General features: G+C 31.5%; 2 protein-coding genes across 2 annotated transcripts; one reads left to right on the top strand and one right to left on the bottom strand.

The window, feature by feature from the left end:
• Positions 1-357: 357 nt before the first annotated feature.
• On the bottom strand, positions 358-6,508 carry Ttc7 (tetratricopeptide repeat domain 7). The gene is made up of 8 exons (XM_065500557.1): positions 6,178-6,508; positions 5,790-6,069; positions 5,602-5,713; positions 4,064-5,543; positions 1,728-1,855; positions 1,558-1,671; positions 1,041-1,237; positions 358-972 (listed from the first exon to the last, which is right to left on the bottom strand). Exons 1-8 carry the CDS (start codon positions 6,287-6,289, stop codon positions 840-842), a joined length of 2,556 nt encoding a protein of 851 aa, XP_065356629.1. The 5' UTR covers positions 6,290-6,508; the 3' UTR covers positions 358-839.
• A 926-nt stretch (positions 6,509-7,434) lies between these two features.
• LOC135952511 (ATP-binding cassette sub-family C member 10) lies at positions 7,435-14,244 on the top strand. The gene is made up of 11 exons (XM_065502503.1): positions 7,435-7,711; positions 7,774-8,144; positions 8,686-9,378; positions 9,439-10,157; positions 10,272-10,460; positions 10,533-10,650; positions 10,715-10,954; positions 11,018-11,160; positions 11,915-12,091; positions 12,159-12,557; positions 12,629-14,244. The coding sequence occupies exons 2-11, from the start codon at positions 7,784-7,786 to the stop codon at positions 14,075-14,077; spliced, it is 4,488 nt and encodes a 1,495-aa protein (XP_065358575.1). The 5' UTR covers positions 7,435-7,711; positions 7,774-7,783; the 3' UTR covers positions 14,078-14,244.
• The last annotated feature ends 1,536 nt before the right edge of the window (positions 14,245-15,780 follow it).

Raw genomic sequence — 15,780 nt, 5'->3', positions numbered from 1 at the left:
AGTTGTCAAAAATGTTTTCAATGGTTGTGGCATAGAATAAACACACAGAACAGTTGGAGAGAGAAAATATCAATGGAAAAATGTGACAATGGGTTTAAAATTGGTGAAACTATTTTTTTTTATCAATTTCTTTAACCCGAATGATTTTATCAAAAAAAATGGTATAAAATACTCTGAAAATCTGGATATAGTTAACACTATTTAAATCATAAAAGATTCCTCAGCACCCAGTGTTGAAAGTTTCATCAAGTGCTCTGGAACTTTAAGTGTGTGGAATTGATTTTTTTTTAAACAAGTAAAATATTTATTTTCTAATCTACTAGTACTCCCTTATGAAAAAACCAAATATATAGTATATATATTGCTAACAATATTTTTATTGTTTATTTTGATATCATTTTAATACATATTAATAAATATTAATTATCGCATATACTTTGTATATAATTAACAAAATAATGTATACGTACTTATAAATCCTGCACACAGAAAAAAAACAAAAAATTTAACAATGATTTACATATATTATGATTAAAAATTCAATTTAACCAGGTTTATAATTGAAAATTAGCGTTGTATGTTTAAGAAAAATTATCGCATTACATGTTAATACTGTAATTCAGGTTTTCTTAAAATTATACAAGTTTGTTTATCTTTAACAGATAACGTATGAAAACCAATATTATCATACAGTTTATACGACACCATACTAAATAACAATTAACAATAATATTAGAAAAAAAGAGGTATATGTTTACATGTATATGTGTAATATAAAAAAAAATAACATCAAAATATTAAAAAAGTATTTTTATATGTAAAAAAAAAATCAATAAAATCTATTCAAATGTTAATGCTATAGAGGTGAATGGAAGTATAGGGCATGTGGGCTCTAGTTGTAAAGCCGTAGCCATACAATCTGCAGAAGCGGTATATTCGCCCAATGATTCCAAAACTTTGCCTAGTGTAAACCTGTAAAGAAAGAAAATTATGTGTTTATAGGGTTTACATTACGATGTTTATCTATATATAAATTTTACCATATTTTTGGACAATGGGGATCTAGCTTGGCGGCGTCTTTTAGAATTTTCTCAGCTAAACGGGGTTCACCCAAAACATGATGAGTTTCTCCTAAAGCTCTTAAAGCATCGGTATGATTAGGATTGGCCGAAACAGCATTTAGGAAACATTGTTTTGCCTCATTCCATTGTTCTAAATAAACGCAAACTTGGCCTCTCTAAAATATAAACATTTTGAAAGAAACATATGAGTCACAAAAGTATTTTGCCAAAATCAATAAGGGTGAATTTGAATACCCTTAATATTTTATCCATAGAAATGAATTTTTTCACTAAAATTTGTTTCACCAAAAATTTCATCAAAAAATTGGTTTTAACAAAAATTATTTTCAATTTTTATCTTATATTTAAGATTCAGCACAGGCGTAGGTTTTGTTTTTTTTTTGGAAATTATTTAGGAACAGCTTTATGATAACGTATTGCCTTTTTTTAATACAATTTCACTGTACATTTGGGAACTATTTAACTATTTTCTTACCATATACATTATTTGATGAGATAGGGGATAAATTGATGATGCTTCATGTATACAATTTAAAGCCTCAGCTGGTTGTTCGATATTTAAATAAACATCAGCCAAAAGTAGCCATATCTATAATAAAAAATATAAATATAAAATGCTACATCATTTTAAATACCCATTCATACCTTAATTTGTATCATCCAGGGTCTTTGTGGTCCAGGTCGCGGTGTAAACGAACTTAATGAACTAGCTGCTTCACTTAAAGCTTGTTCCACCCGGGATACTGCCGCCAGAGAAGCCGCATAAACAGAATCTTTAAAATTAAAATTGCAAATACATACTTTTCAATGCCATACACTACTTCAAAAGCATTTAGAGAGTTAATAGAAATAAAGTTAAACCAAAATGCAGACAACTTCAAACATTATAAAAAAAAAACAAAATAAATATTAAAAATAAACCAAGCTTAATTTTAATAACACTACTAATAAATACTTATGTATGTTTTAACATAGTGTAAATTTGTTTTACAAACAATCCCTACTGAAGTCCAAATATTGTTTAAATGGGATTTTTTTTTATTTATTTTGAAATATGTTGTAAATATTTAAACAAATATTAAAGCATTATTTTAGTGTAGCTTTTTATAAGTACTCAAATTGTAATTAGAATAAGTAAGAAAGTGTTAAGTAAAAAATGTAATTAAGTAAAAACGTTTGTTAGTGTTTTCTGAAGGCGTAAATAACTTACAATTTTTTGTTTATTCATTACACATGATCCGAAATTTCGTTTTTTTTTTTGTTTAATATTATAAGGAAATAATATTTGTGTTTAAAAAAGATAAAAGTTATTAAGATTAAATTGTATGTTTTAATATCATAGAAAATTACATTGCGATTTCATTGTTAGATGTATTTATTTTCGGACAAATTGTTATAGTATGATGTGATAAAATTTTACTCAATATTTTATAATGATAAATGAAATACGGAAAAATTATTTAAAATTAAAATTTTATATTCCTTTTTCATATATGAAGATTTATGAGTTATTAAGTTGTGACAGTTTATTTTATCTCTTTTAATGAATTTCGACCGATTTTTTCAGTTGTTTTTATGGATGTATGCATATGAAATGATTTGAAATAAGGAGAATTTATATAAGTTAAGGCTTACTATTATAAATTCGACTTTGATGCGAGACCTTAATATTTTTTAAAATCTTTAAAATTTAAATAATTTTTTTTGGAGTTTTTAAGAGTTCGAAACCAAAAATAAAGAGATAGTTTTTCGTAAGTACTGATAATTCCATGACAATTAAAAGATTTTCTTATGTAATTGGTTTAATATTTTGTATATAATTATTTTCAAAACGTGCAGTAGTTTTATAACCTTTACCATGAGTGGTGAGGGTATATATGAGTTTGTTATTCCGTTTGTAATTTCAACATACAAATTTACATACATGATTGATGATACATCAATATAACAGCTGTAGTCCCGGTTTGGTTGCTATTTAAATTTTGGAAAATTGGCCCACAAATGGATGAGATATAAGCAAGAAACGACGATTTTTTTTTTTATCAATTTTTAATATGGATATCATAATATGATATCCATATTAAAAATTTCATATTATGAAAGGAATTTTGAACCACGTTAATATCGCAATAGAAATTTAGACCGACAATGGGTAAAAAATATTTTTTGACCCGAATTTTTTTTACCACAAACATTTTTTTATATTAGAAAAAAAAAAAATTTTTCATCAAATATTTTTTTCCAATTTTTTTTTTAACAAAATTTTTGTTAAATTTTTTTTTTCCAAAAATTTTTCTTTACCAAATTTTTTTTAAAAACGTTTTTGAAAAAAAAAATAAAACCTGGGGGCTAATTCATTTGAATACGGACGAATACTTATTCGAACGTGCCAGTTATCTTATTTTTAGGATTGTAAAATGTATAGAAATTTATTAAGATGACATTCGATAATGAGCTAGTTTTAACTTGAAAGCTTATAAGCATTCGATATTTATTTTGATTGCGAATGCGGAAATTAGCCGGCGAATTAGGGAGGGTTACTCCCTAATTCGATTCGAAAGGAAATCGTTTCGAATTACAATGTATTTAGCATACAATTTTTGATTTCTGATTTCTGTTTCTGAAAAACTGCGTTGTTTTTTGTTTATATATCGACCATCTATTGATTTTTAGATGCCTGTATCTCAGCCATTTGTGGATAAATTTTGTTGATTTGCAGAATACATATAAATAGAACTCGCGGTTAATGTGTTTTTCACTATGGTGAACTATCCGCAAATGTGAACAGTAATTTCTTTATATGAACCCTCTAAATAGTGAACAAATTTATAACTAAGTATTTATTTTCAGCTTCAAACTCTTTAAAGCTGAAGTACATGAACGCAACATAGTAATATTAACTTTGCGTTCGACTACTTCATATTTAGGCACTGTAAAACCAAACAAAAAATAATAATATAAATATTTGTAACCAAACTTACTCGAATCCTTATCAGACATTTGAGAAGAGGGCACATGCAACACAACACTCTTGGTATCGGAATGTTTTTCCTCGTTTTCAACATTAACTTGACCCTCGTATAATTCACGCCATATTGCCAGCATACGCTGAACTGTGACTAAAGCAATTTCAGCATCCTGTAAATGTAATTGTAGGTGGGCTTTGACATGTAATAAATTCAAATTATCTGGAAATTCTTCTAAAGCATCTTCGGCCACAACCAAAGCTTCTCGTGGACGTCGTGAAGCGGTTAAAAGTAAAGCAAATAAATGTAAACTGGGAGCATGTTCAGTACGTAGAGCTAAAGCAAAACGTATATGCGTTAATGCTTCGGAAATGTTATTCAAAAGAGCGTATTGCAAAGACAAATAGTATTCGGACAAATGATCGTTGCCATCATTTTGTACTGCCTTCTCGAGAGCATCCAGTGCAAGTTTGTGGTAATTTTCGCGTTCAGTTTTTAGCATACTCTGTATGGCCAGTTGTTGATAGCCTATACCCACATAGAGTTGACAACGTGATGGTCTTAGACCTTTAGTTTCTCTCTTCAGGGCTTGTTGGGCGAAATCTAATCCTTCCTTTATGAGGCCCAATGATTCGTAGCACAGTTTGGCAGCTAAAAGACATGGTAAATGATCACCAGGATTAAGTTTCATGGCTTCCTGTAGAACTCTTAGAGCATGCATATGCTTGCCAGCAGCCATTAGGGAAATACCATATTGACGCCAGACATGTTGTTCGCCAAATGAAAATTTCAAAGCCTTTTCAAAAGATTCATTCAATAGCTGTATGAGGCCCCAGCGTACAGTGGCTAATGTCAGTAAATCGTATACGGCTGTGGCGTTACCCATAGCATGCGTACGTGCCACACGAAATTCGGGGCTCTGTGATAAAACTGTATCCCGCACAGCTAAAGCTTCTGCTATTAGTAATAACAATATAGTCTCTTCTTGTTGATTACGTGGCACAAATTGATTTCTGGCAGCATATTTTCTGGGCTTCCATAATTTCTTTGCTGATCCTGAGGATTTTATAGCCGAGCTCGCTCCCTGTTTCTTTTGAAATGGTGCTGTATAAATTGTACCCGATACTCCTCTCAACAACACTTCAGCCAGTTGTCTGGCTAATGTTAAACGTAAAGATTGTGTCGTTTTAGTTTCGATGGCATTCAACATGGTGCGATAACGGTCAATAGCGTCTTGTAATTTACCAGCTTTAATTAGTACTATTGGTGCTCTCTGTAATGCTGTTTCCAGTATTGCACCCATGCGTCTATTTAATTCTAAGGGATTTGCTGGTATAGTCGAACTGATGGCCATGTTACTAGCAGATTGCTGAACGCTGGCATTAATAGCCAACGTAGAACCGCCCGTATTGTTGGCAGAAGCAGAGTATGTAGCAATATCCTGTTCCTGAAGGTATAATAATCCCAAATCCGTTGCACGTTCGAAACACGAGATCTACAAGGCAGAGTTAAGATATAATTTCAGCCATTTTTATAAAACACTAGCGACTCACCATTTCCGTTTCCTTTTCAGCCTTTTTAAACTTTGATGTTGGTTTGGCCGTTTGATTTTCCAAGCATAATCCTTTAATGGCATATGATTCAGCCAAGATTTTTAGACTTCGTCTATAACAAAACAAAGCATTACACATGTATTTATAAAATTAGATTATCAAAAGAAAATTTTTAATTCACTACTTACAATGTCAATTCCTTCTCAGCCAAAGTATTTAATTCGGCCTTTATAAAATTCTCCAAACTCTTTTCATATTCTCCACAAGCATAGCAAAGCTTGGCCAGCAGTAGGTAAGCATCCAAAGCAATGCCAGCTTTTTGTCCATTTTCTCCAGTTACCAAATTAAGATATCTTCTTGATTCTTGTAGGCCATTTTTTGCTTTGCTGAAATTACTCTCAATTGGAGGATTGTCCTCAAGATAACTTTCTAACCTGGCCTCGCCTACCAGAAAGTGAGCTAAACATTCTTATGTGTAAAGAAACCAAACAAAATTAAATAGTCAATGACATAATTTAACAATAGCCTTCATATCAATAACTAATCTTTCCATAATATTGTTATTTATATTATTACCATTATTAGGTGATCCAGTTTTTAACTCATCGGTTAATTCTATTACTTTTTGCCATTTGCCTTCACTGCGGCAACTTTCTATTAATGCCTCTACTTTAGTGGTATTACGCATCCTTGTGGTCAGTTCCTAATACATTTATTCTACAATGACGTGATTCATACGCTCTAGCAGACACTGTGCTAACATATACATACACTTTTTCGCAATCAAATTGTTAGTATATAAATATTTTTCATATAGAATTAATTGCTAAATTAATGAACTTTGATCGGGTCGTAAGTTTTGTAATTTTTTAATAGTTATAATAAAAATTTCCGCAGATTTATTATGAATTTTCCTATTAAATCGATTTATTTTTACTGGAGAAGACTTCTTCTTCTTTGTTATACTTCACTCAAAGAAAATTGATAACGTTAAAAATAAGTCATATTTTAGTAATGCCAATTAGAAGTATTTTATTTAAGCTGTTAGGCACCGCTAATATATCTGATAAGCTTAAGAATTTGATTTTACTTACCTTGAGAAATCTGTGTGTGCTTTTTAAGTAACCATGAGAAATCTGTGTGTATTTCTCCAATAAACATACATTTTTTTAATTTGTTCACAGATTTCTCAAGGTCACTTAAAAAGCATATAAGGTCTCAGTTTCTTCTTTCTAAATCTTCTGAGAAACTTAAAATATCAACTGATTTCAATTCAATTAAATAACTGACATAAGTGCAAAAAGATTTAACTCAAGATTTTGAAGGTGTTTTTCAAATTTAAGAAAATTTGGTGTTGTACTCGACAACTAGAAAAAAATAGTAGCACTTACCGAAGGTTTTTTCGATAAGCGGTTTCGCATAATAATTTTTCTCTTAATTGCTGCTCTTTGGACGAACGGAGACGTTTTATCTTCCATCTTTAAATATATTAATGGTGAATAATTTTAAAAAATCGCAGACAGTTACGAAATACATACATTTTTGCTTTTTTAAAAACGCCAAAAAATCCTTATTCGCGTTTTTTATAAACCTTTTTATACTTGGCAATCACTGCTTTCTAATTTACATTATTCTTTGTTTCTACTGATTCTAAACAAATGTTTTATTCTTTCTTTGCTCTATTTGTTTTGGTCTGCATTTTCGTTGCATTCATCGTAGAGTAGTTGTTGTTTTTGTAAACCATATACCCAATTGTTTTTGTAAAAATAGTAATTCGATAAGTTTCCAGTCATTTTATCAGCTGTTTAATATATTTTATGTGATTTACAAACGCGACAACGACGCATTCTAGATACTGTGGCAAATGTTTAATTTAATTTTTATTTTGCCGATTGGAAATAAATAACATAAAACAGTTATTAGTCATATAATATACATTTTATTATCATTATATTGCGGTGTACAATGTTGATGGACGCGAAGAATTAATATCAAAACAAAGAAGGGCGTTTGGGTTCAATTTTTGGAGAAAAATAAATAAAGAAAATTATACAAATATTTTCATGGAAAAATAAAATTATAAGCACCTGCATAAATAGCCATTGAAAAAGTAAGAAAAATTTGATGAAATTATTGATATATGGTAATAAAAAACCTTTTCTTCTTTTTAAGTTCCACCAAAATGAATGTGAATGATGTGTGGAATTTTCGATGGAACTGGACTGATTTTTGTTCTACCGGAGTTCGGCCATTTGCCAGTGATTCAAATGATTTGCTACCGTGCTTTCAGGAAATTATTTTACAACTACCAATTTATACATTGTTTGCTGCAGTGTCGGCATATCATTTTGGAAGCTATACTCGGTGTTTAGCACGAGATCGCAAACAATTATGGGCCATTTATTTGCGCGTAGTAACCACAATTCTTTTGGCTTCATTACCAGTATTAAAACTATTTGAATTTTATCGTTTGGGTGTCAAATTGTATGCGGCTGATATACTGGTCGTTTGTACGGAATGTGTTATGTGGGTGGTACACAGTGGTAAGTTGACAAATTATAAGTAAACATTAATAGTTCAATATTTTAGTATATTTACTTATATACATTATACTAGAATATAAAAAAACTTTCTTAATTATGTGGGGGTTCATCAGGTATTTTTAATGCAGAGCATGTTTATTTTTTCACCATTTGAAAATGCATTACTTATTTATCCTATAACTAGTTAAAGAGTTGGGGATTCACGAAACAATTTAATTTATTATAGTTTTATAGTCGTAATATTATTTAAAGAAAATTATTCATATGTACATACAGATATTGTTTTAAAGTTTTTACTACGATTATTTAACTTAAATGCAATGTAAACTAGAGGGTTAAGATCGATAATAATGAAAATCTGTAAACCTATGCAAAAACCAAACTAAAGCGAATTTCAAAATTCTGGAGAACTTTAAATTTTGTATGTTTTTATTGACATTTTTCATTTAGTGCCTATATTTATGTAAATAGTACAATTCTTGTACAATTATCTTGTAACATTGTTAAAATATGTTTATAAATCGTATATATTTTATTTAAGGTTATCTGCTAACTTCCCGAAATTTTGGTGAACTAAGTCACAGAGGACCTTTAGTCATTATAGTCATGTGGTTGGCTATATTCGTTTTGGATGCAGTATGGCTACGTTCTAGTCGACATTTTGATTGGTGGCCATGGAGTTTAGCCACCTTACTACTCGATACTTGTTATGGTTTAACACTTATACCCATTGGGAAATCTACTTATACAGGAGCACGCTATCCACAGGCTAATACAGAACAAACATCACTACTATCACCACGTTACACACACTTTCATTTTGATTTCAATGAAGCTCATTTGGGTCATGCACAGGATGAAGCTAATTATTTGTCACGGTTCTTTTTCCATTGGGTGGGGCCTCTTATCTCTAAAGGCGTGGCCGGAAATCTAAGGCGTATCGACGATTTATTTGATTTGCCAGATGCTTTAAATATACCCAGAATTAGTGAAAAGATACAGATTAGTATTTCGAGATCGAAAAATTTATTTTGGGCTTTGCACAAAGCATTTGGCAAAGAATTTTATTTGATTGGTATATTAAGATTCATAGCAGACATTTCAAGTTTTGCTGGTCCTTTGCTGCTGGGTGGTTTATTGAGACAAGGATCTTCGAAAGATGATACGAATGAAGATGATTTTAATTGGCTGCCATATTTGTATGCTTTGGGTTTATTTGGCACCCAACTGATATGTAAGTAGATTTTGTATAATATAAATTTGTTTAGCATATTAAATACTGACATTTTTATAGACACCTTTTGCTCTTGCCACTTCAATTGGCGCATGTCTATGATTGGCATGAAAATGCGTATTGGTGTCGTAAGTGCCATTTATCGCAAAGCTTTGGAAGCCCGTGGCTTAAAAGATGCCCGTCCCGAAGTATTAAATCTCATGTCTACTGATACCGACCGCATTGTGAACTCTTGCGTTTCATTTCATTCCTTCTGGAGCATACCATTTCAATTGTTTACTACCCTGTATTTACTATACACTCAGCTGGGAGCTGCCTTTATAGCTGGTGTAATTTTTGCCGCTGCTCTTATACCCATTAATCGTTGGCTGGCCAAACGTATTGGCCATTATTCTCAAGGTCTTATGACAGCCAAAGATGCTCGTATATCGGCTACCAGTGAAACTATTACTGGTGCCAAGCAAATTAAACTGAATGCCTGGGAAGATGTGTTCATTAAGAAAATATTAAATTTCCGTAAAGATGAAATGAATTTTTTGGCTAAACGCAAATATTTAGACGCCTGGTGTGTTTATTTTTGGGCTACTACTCCAGTTCTAATGTGTTTCTTGACGTTTGGCGTGTCTGTGTGGATGGGTAATCCATTGATAGCATCTACTACATATACAAGTGTGGCTTTGTTGAATTTACTTATTGGTCCATTGAATGCATTTCCTTGGGTATTGAATGGTTTAATAGAGGCATGGATTTCGGTGAAACGTGTACAGGAACTAATGGATGTAAGTTTTATATACTACTATATTAACATTTAAATGTTGATTTATGTATATTTAAATCATGTGATGGAAATCGATTTCGAAACGTTTGTAAATTGTTAAAAAATTTCTTTACAGCTTCGTAATCTTGATTTTTCTTCATATTATAATCCCATAATAAAAGGCAGTTCTATGACATCGAACGATGAACGACCCGTGGTATTACAATTCAAAGATACTACTTTTGAATATGATATGATTAACAACGATGAAGATGTACAAACAACAACATTTAGATTGGAAAATATTAATATGGAAGTGAAAAAGGTAAAACAAATAAAATTCATAATTTAAATCATAATATTTAAATACCTTTTGGCATTTTTAATATTATTTTAGGGTGAACTTGTGTGTATTGAAGGTCCAGTGGGAGCTGGTAAGAGTAGTTTAATATCCGCCATTGTAGCCGGTATAAATTGCTTAGGTGGTTCAATATGTGTACCAGATTTTACCACAGGTTTGATTTTGTTTTCATACTAAATAAATGTATGTTAAATTTTAATATCTCTTGTCTTTTAAAGGCTTTGGTTATGTACCTCAAACGCCTTGGCTGCAGCGTGGCACTATACGTGACAATATTGTGTGGGGTAATGTTTTCGATGAGAAATTTTATAAATCTGTGTTATTTGCTTGTGCATTAAATGATGACCTAATGGCATTGGGTGGTGATTTGGTGGGCGTGGGTGAAAATGGTCGCACATTATCGGGAGGTCAAAGGGCTAGAATTGCTTTAGCCAGGGCGGTATATCAGGATAAAAAAAGTAAGTAATATATTTTACAGTAAAACCAATTTACTTTATTCATTTTATTTTTTATGTTTACAGTTTATTTGTTGGATGATATTTTGGCTTCCTTGGATGCTCATGTGGCGCGTCATATTGTTAAACACTGCATTTTAAATTTGTTGAAAGATAAAACTAGAATTATTGTAACACGTAGTGTTACTTTATTCTATCATGCTAATCAGGTAAGTGGCCATTTTATTAGAAAATAAGAAAGAAGCTATATTCGGCTGTGCTGAATCTTATATACCCTTCAATAAATTATACTTTAAAATAAAATTTTTAAATAGTTTCAGGAAACAAAATTTAAATTTTTTTATGAAAAAAATTGTATGGCAAAATATTTTTTTTCAAAAATTTATTAGTGGAAAAAATTTGATGAAAAAAAAATTCGGGTTGAAAAATGTCCGTAAATTATTGGGGCGCTTCGGAAAGATGATTTCAACAGACAGACGGACATGGTTATATGAGGCTATCCGCGCAAAAGTGGTGTAACCTCAAACTATTTACTTAGTGGTACATTCAACTTACATTATATTATGCTCTGTGCAAAAATGATTTTTTCCGCTCCATCTGCTTTTGAATACCAAAAGGTAGCTGATAGTTGTAATGTAAGGACTGCATGTAACACTAGAACAGCAACCAACAAAAATTGTGGGTTACACTACTTTTGCGTTGATGGCCTCATATATACTTATTATTGACCTTTGGTATGGTTTTTAACAATAGTGGCATAGATTTAAAAATGTAGAAACTTATAAATTGGAATTGCGTTTTGTTATGGACCTACTCTTATATAATCTTACCACTAATATTGAAGGGTATACAAATATCATAATGAGTTTTTGGTAAAAATATCATATTTTGAGCTAAAATGAAAACAACGCGTTTTTGGTAAAAAATTAAAAAAATTACGAATTGTATTCCTTTTTGTGACAGATTTTACACATTGAAAACGGCAAATTAACGCCTAGCGAATACATGTCTGAAAGTATTGATCTAAGTTTAGAAGACTCCAACGATGAGGCAGATATGATGGATAGACGAGCATCCATAGATTTGGATGCATTACAAATGGCTCATGAAAAGAAAAGTGTTGATAGTATAATGCTAGAGGTAATTTTCAAAACAAATCACTATAAATTCAAACACACCATTTAAAACTAATTTCTAATACTTACAGGAGTCCAGAGAATATGGAAATTTATCTATGAATGTATTTGCTTGTTACTGGAGAGCTGTAACAACGCCTTTGGGCTTAATTGTTCTCATGTCGGTGGTGTTTATGCAGGTAACACGCAACTTATCTGATGCTTGGTTAGCTCACTGGGTAACGGACACTACATTGGATAATAACACCTCTAGCGACAATTCTTTAGATCGTGTAATACAGCCACCCTTGTGGAAAGAAGGAGCAAATGATTCAACGCCTGCCCATACAACGGCATATTATTTGAGTATTTTTGCTTCTTTGGCATTGAGTAATTCCGTAATGACTTTGGCTAGAGCTTTTCTGTTTGCCTTTGCCGGCTTGAAGGCCGCCAAATATATACATGACAAATTACTTAATAAAGTAATATATGTAAGTATGACTGTAATTATGTAATTCTTTTTTCATAAGTTTTATAATTCTAATATATTTGTTTATTCTAGACCAAATTTAGTTTCTTTGATGTCACTTCAGTGGGCCGTATTTTAAATCGTTTCTCATCTGATACCTACACCGTAGATGATTCCCTGCCGTTTATTTTGAATATTTTATTGGCTCAATTAGTGGGTCTGGTGGGTTCAGTATTTATAAGCTTATATGCCATGCCTTGGTTAAGTTTAATTGTTATACCCATGGTTCCTGTATATTTAAGTTTACAACATCGCTATCGTCATGCCTCTCGCGATATCAAGCGTCTTTCGAGTAATGCCCTGTCGCCATTGTACACTCATTTCACTGAGACCTTACAGGGTCTGGTCACCATTAGAACAATGCGTGTAAGTATTCGTTTTCAACGTGATTTTCATGCCAAGTTAGAAGAAAGTATTAAGGCTCAACTAACCTCTTCGTCGGCGCAAAATTGGTTAAGTATACGCTTGCAGTTGTTGGGAGCTTTGTTGGTAGGTGGTGCCGGCATTTTGGCGGCCATTACTTCAGCCCATGCTACCAATCCTGGCTTAGTAGGCTTAGCCATATCGTATGCTTTAAGTATTACACACATTTTAGGAGGAGTTCTCAATGCAGTGGCCGAAACAGAACAAGAATTAGTAGCTGTTGAGCGCATCGAACAGTATTTACAGTTGGAGGGAGAAGATAATGCTGAGGGCTCCCTCAATCCGCCCTTCGGTTGGCCTACTCAAGGAGCTTTAAGCTTTAAAAACGCCCAGCTATGTTATAGGGAACATCTGACACCAGCAATACGAAATTTAAACTTTAAAACAGAAGCTTTTGAGCGTTTAGCCATAGTGGGGCGCACTGGGGCCGGAAAAACTTCCATACTGGCGGCCTTAATGAGAATAGCTCCTTTAAGTAAAGGAGAAATCACTTTGGATAGCGTAAACTTGAAAACTTTATCATTGAATGTTTTGCGCGATCGCATTGGCATAATACCGCAAGAACCCTTTCTATTCGAGGGCACTGTTAGGGAAAATCTTGACCCTCGTTCATCATATTATGACTCTGAAATTTGGCATGCTATTACCAATTGTTCAGCGGCCACCTATTTAGTGCAATCTTTGGGTGGCTTAGATGGCAAACTCGATAGGGGTGGCATTAATCTATCGGCTGGGCAAAAGCAATTGCTGTGTCTAGCTAAAGCTTTACTTAAAAATTCCAAAGTCATTTGTATTGATGAGGGCACCTCAAACTTAGACAACGATTCCGAATTCGCCATGCATCAAGCTTTGCGCTCTTCCTTCAAAAGTTCTACAGTCATATTTATAGCTCATCGTTTGAATGGCCTACATAATATGGATCGTATCATTGTAATGGATCAGGCTGAAATTAAGGAGCAAGGTACACCGCAAGAATTGGCTTTGAATACACATTCTCTTTTCTATAGTATGTTACAGGCTCAACATATTAGTATAGATGAATTTACGAGAAGGGAATAGTTTTAAAAAAGTTTCCTATAAAATGTAGTTTAATATTAAGTTTTTTCTTTTTAAATTTATTTTAATATTTATTTTTTTAAGCAATTGTTTTAAAATTTTAAAATCACACATTTTTTTCTTGTTACATTTTTCATTGTAGTCTTAATTAAAATGATGTTTTAATTAAATTGTGTATGCTTTTTAATTTTATGAGAAATATTTAATAGCAGTGAATATTTGTGACGTAAGTCTTTTGAATAGTTAATATATTTATCTAAATAAAACTACAATGATTGAGAAGAAGCTGTATTAAACCAGCAACTTCTACAATTCATTTGTACATTTCCACGGAAGAAAAGTCAAGGTTTGTGAGTCTCCTAAAGCATTGAACACCTTAGGAATAGAGGATTAACAGTTTAAAGAAAAAATATATCCTATCCATTTTCAGAATAACATTTTCCACAAAAAACCAAAAATTTTATGTTTTTGTGATTTTTCGAAAAGAAAAAAATTAAAGTTCGAATTAGTATAAAATTCGAACGGATTTGAATAAATAAAATGTATAACTTGTATTGATCGAAACGTAATTTAATCATTGAGTTGATCACTTTGGGCTAACTGGTGGATAATTCTTGTAATCGTGTACGAGCGAATTCATTTTCGGAAATTACAGTTTTTCTTATTTTCGATATTGAATTAAATGAATAGAAATTTATAAAATTTATAAATTTTTACTCGAAAGCTAACAATCGTTCAAAATTATTTTTTATTACCAATGCGATAATTGGCCCCTGTTGTTATTTTTTTTTTTAGCAAAGACCTAAATTTTGTATGGGCTATTGGCCATTTATGGACTTGTTCGGCTAGGTTTTACAGACATATTGTAGAAAGTATTTCTGACAGATCACTATAAACATAATTTAATAAATTTTCACATAGCTGAAACATTCATGGGCTGATTATGTAGATTTTTAATATGAAATTTATAATGGGGCTTCGGAATATTGGTTTAAACTTATACGGATCGGAAATATACTTTATTGCAGTCGCGGATCCACGGAGGTGAAAAAAAGGGAACACGATAAGACTGATTATTTTATTTAATGCAGACAAAAACTTTTAGACTTTCTACAACCCCTTTTCAATGGTTGTAATTTGCAGAGCGAGAAAAAAAATAAAATTTTCAATAGGCAACAAATGTGATGCATATTTTTACCACAACCATTTTAATATTTTCTTGTCATATTACTGGAACCAGCTGATTCATATCTGTGTAATCTTTGAATTTTCAAAATGGTTAACATAACCAACAACTAATATTTGCTGATTTAAAAACGTCTACCAATAAAAACATAGGAAAATAACAGAATTAAGCAGACAAAATAATTTAAGAAAACTGATATGTTACTTAACATTTCAGTTTATACACTGTATGGGAGAGACACTCATATAACTTAACAGTGTGTTAAAATAAGTGAAAGAACATTTTTTTAAATATGTTCTGCAATTGCTGTTACCTTTACAAGTTCTAATTAGAAACAAGTACGATATCAAAGTAATTTTCAATTTCAAATTGAATTTTAAAGCCTTATTTATATTATTCAAAAACAAACAATTTATTATTTCAATAGTTGTATCGAAGACTTCATTTTTTTTTAAATATGTATGTACATTTACAAATTGAATTTCAAGAAATATCTACAAGAAATTGTCAAAAAATATTC

This window comes from Calliphora vicina, chromosome 2 (assembly GCF_958450345.1).
Source record: "Calliphora vicina chromosome 2, idCalVici1.1, whole genome shotgun sequence".
Lineage (NCBI taxonomy): Eukaryota > Metazoa > Arthropoda > Insecta > Diptera > Calliphoridae > Calliphora > Calliphora vicina.
The sequence above is the reverse complement of the archived record's forward strand: the minus strand, read 5'-3'. Positions and strand labels throughout refer to the sequence as shown.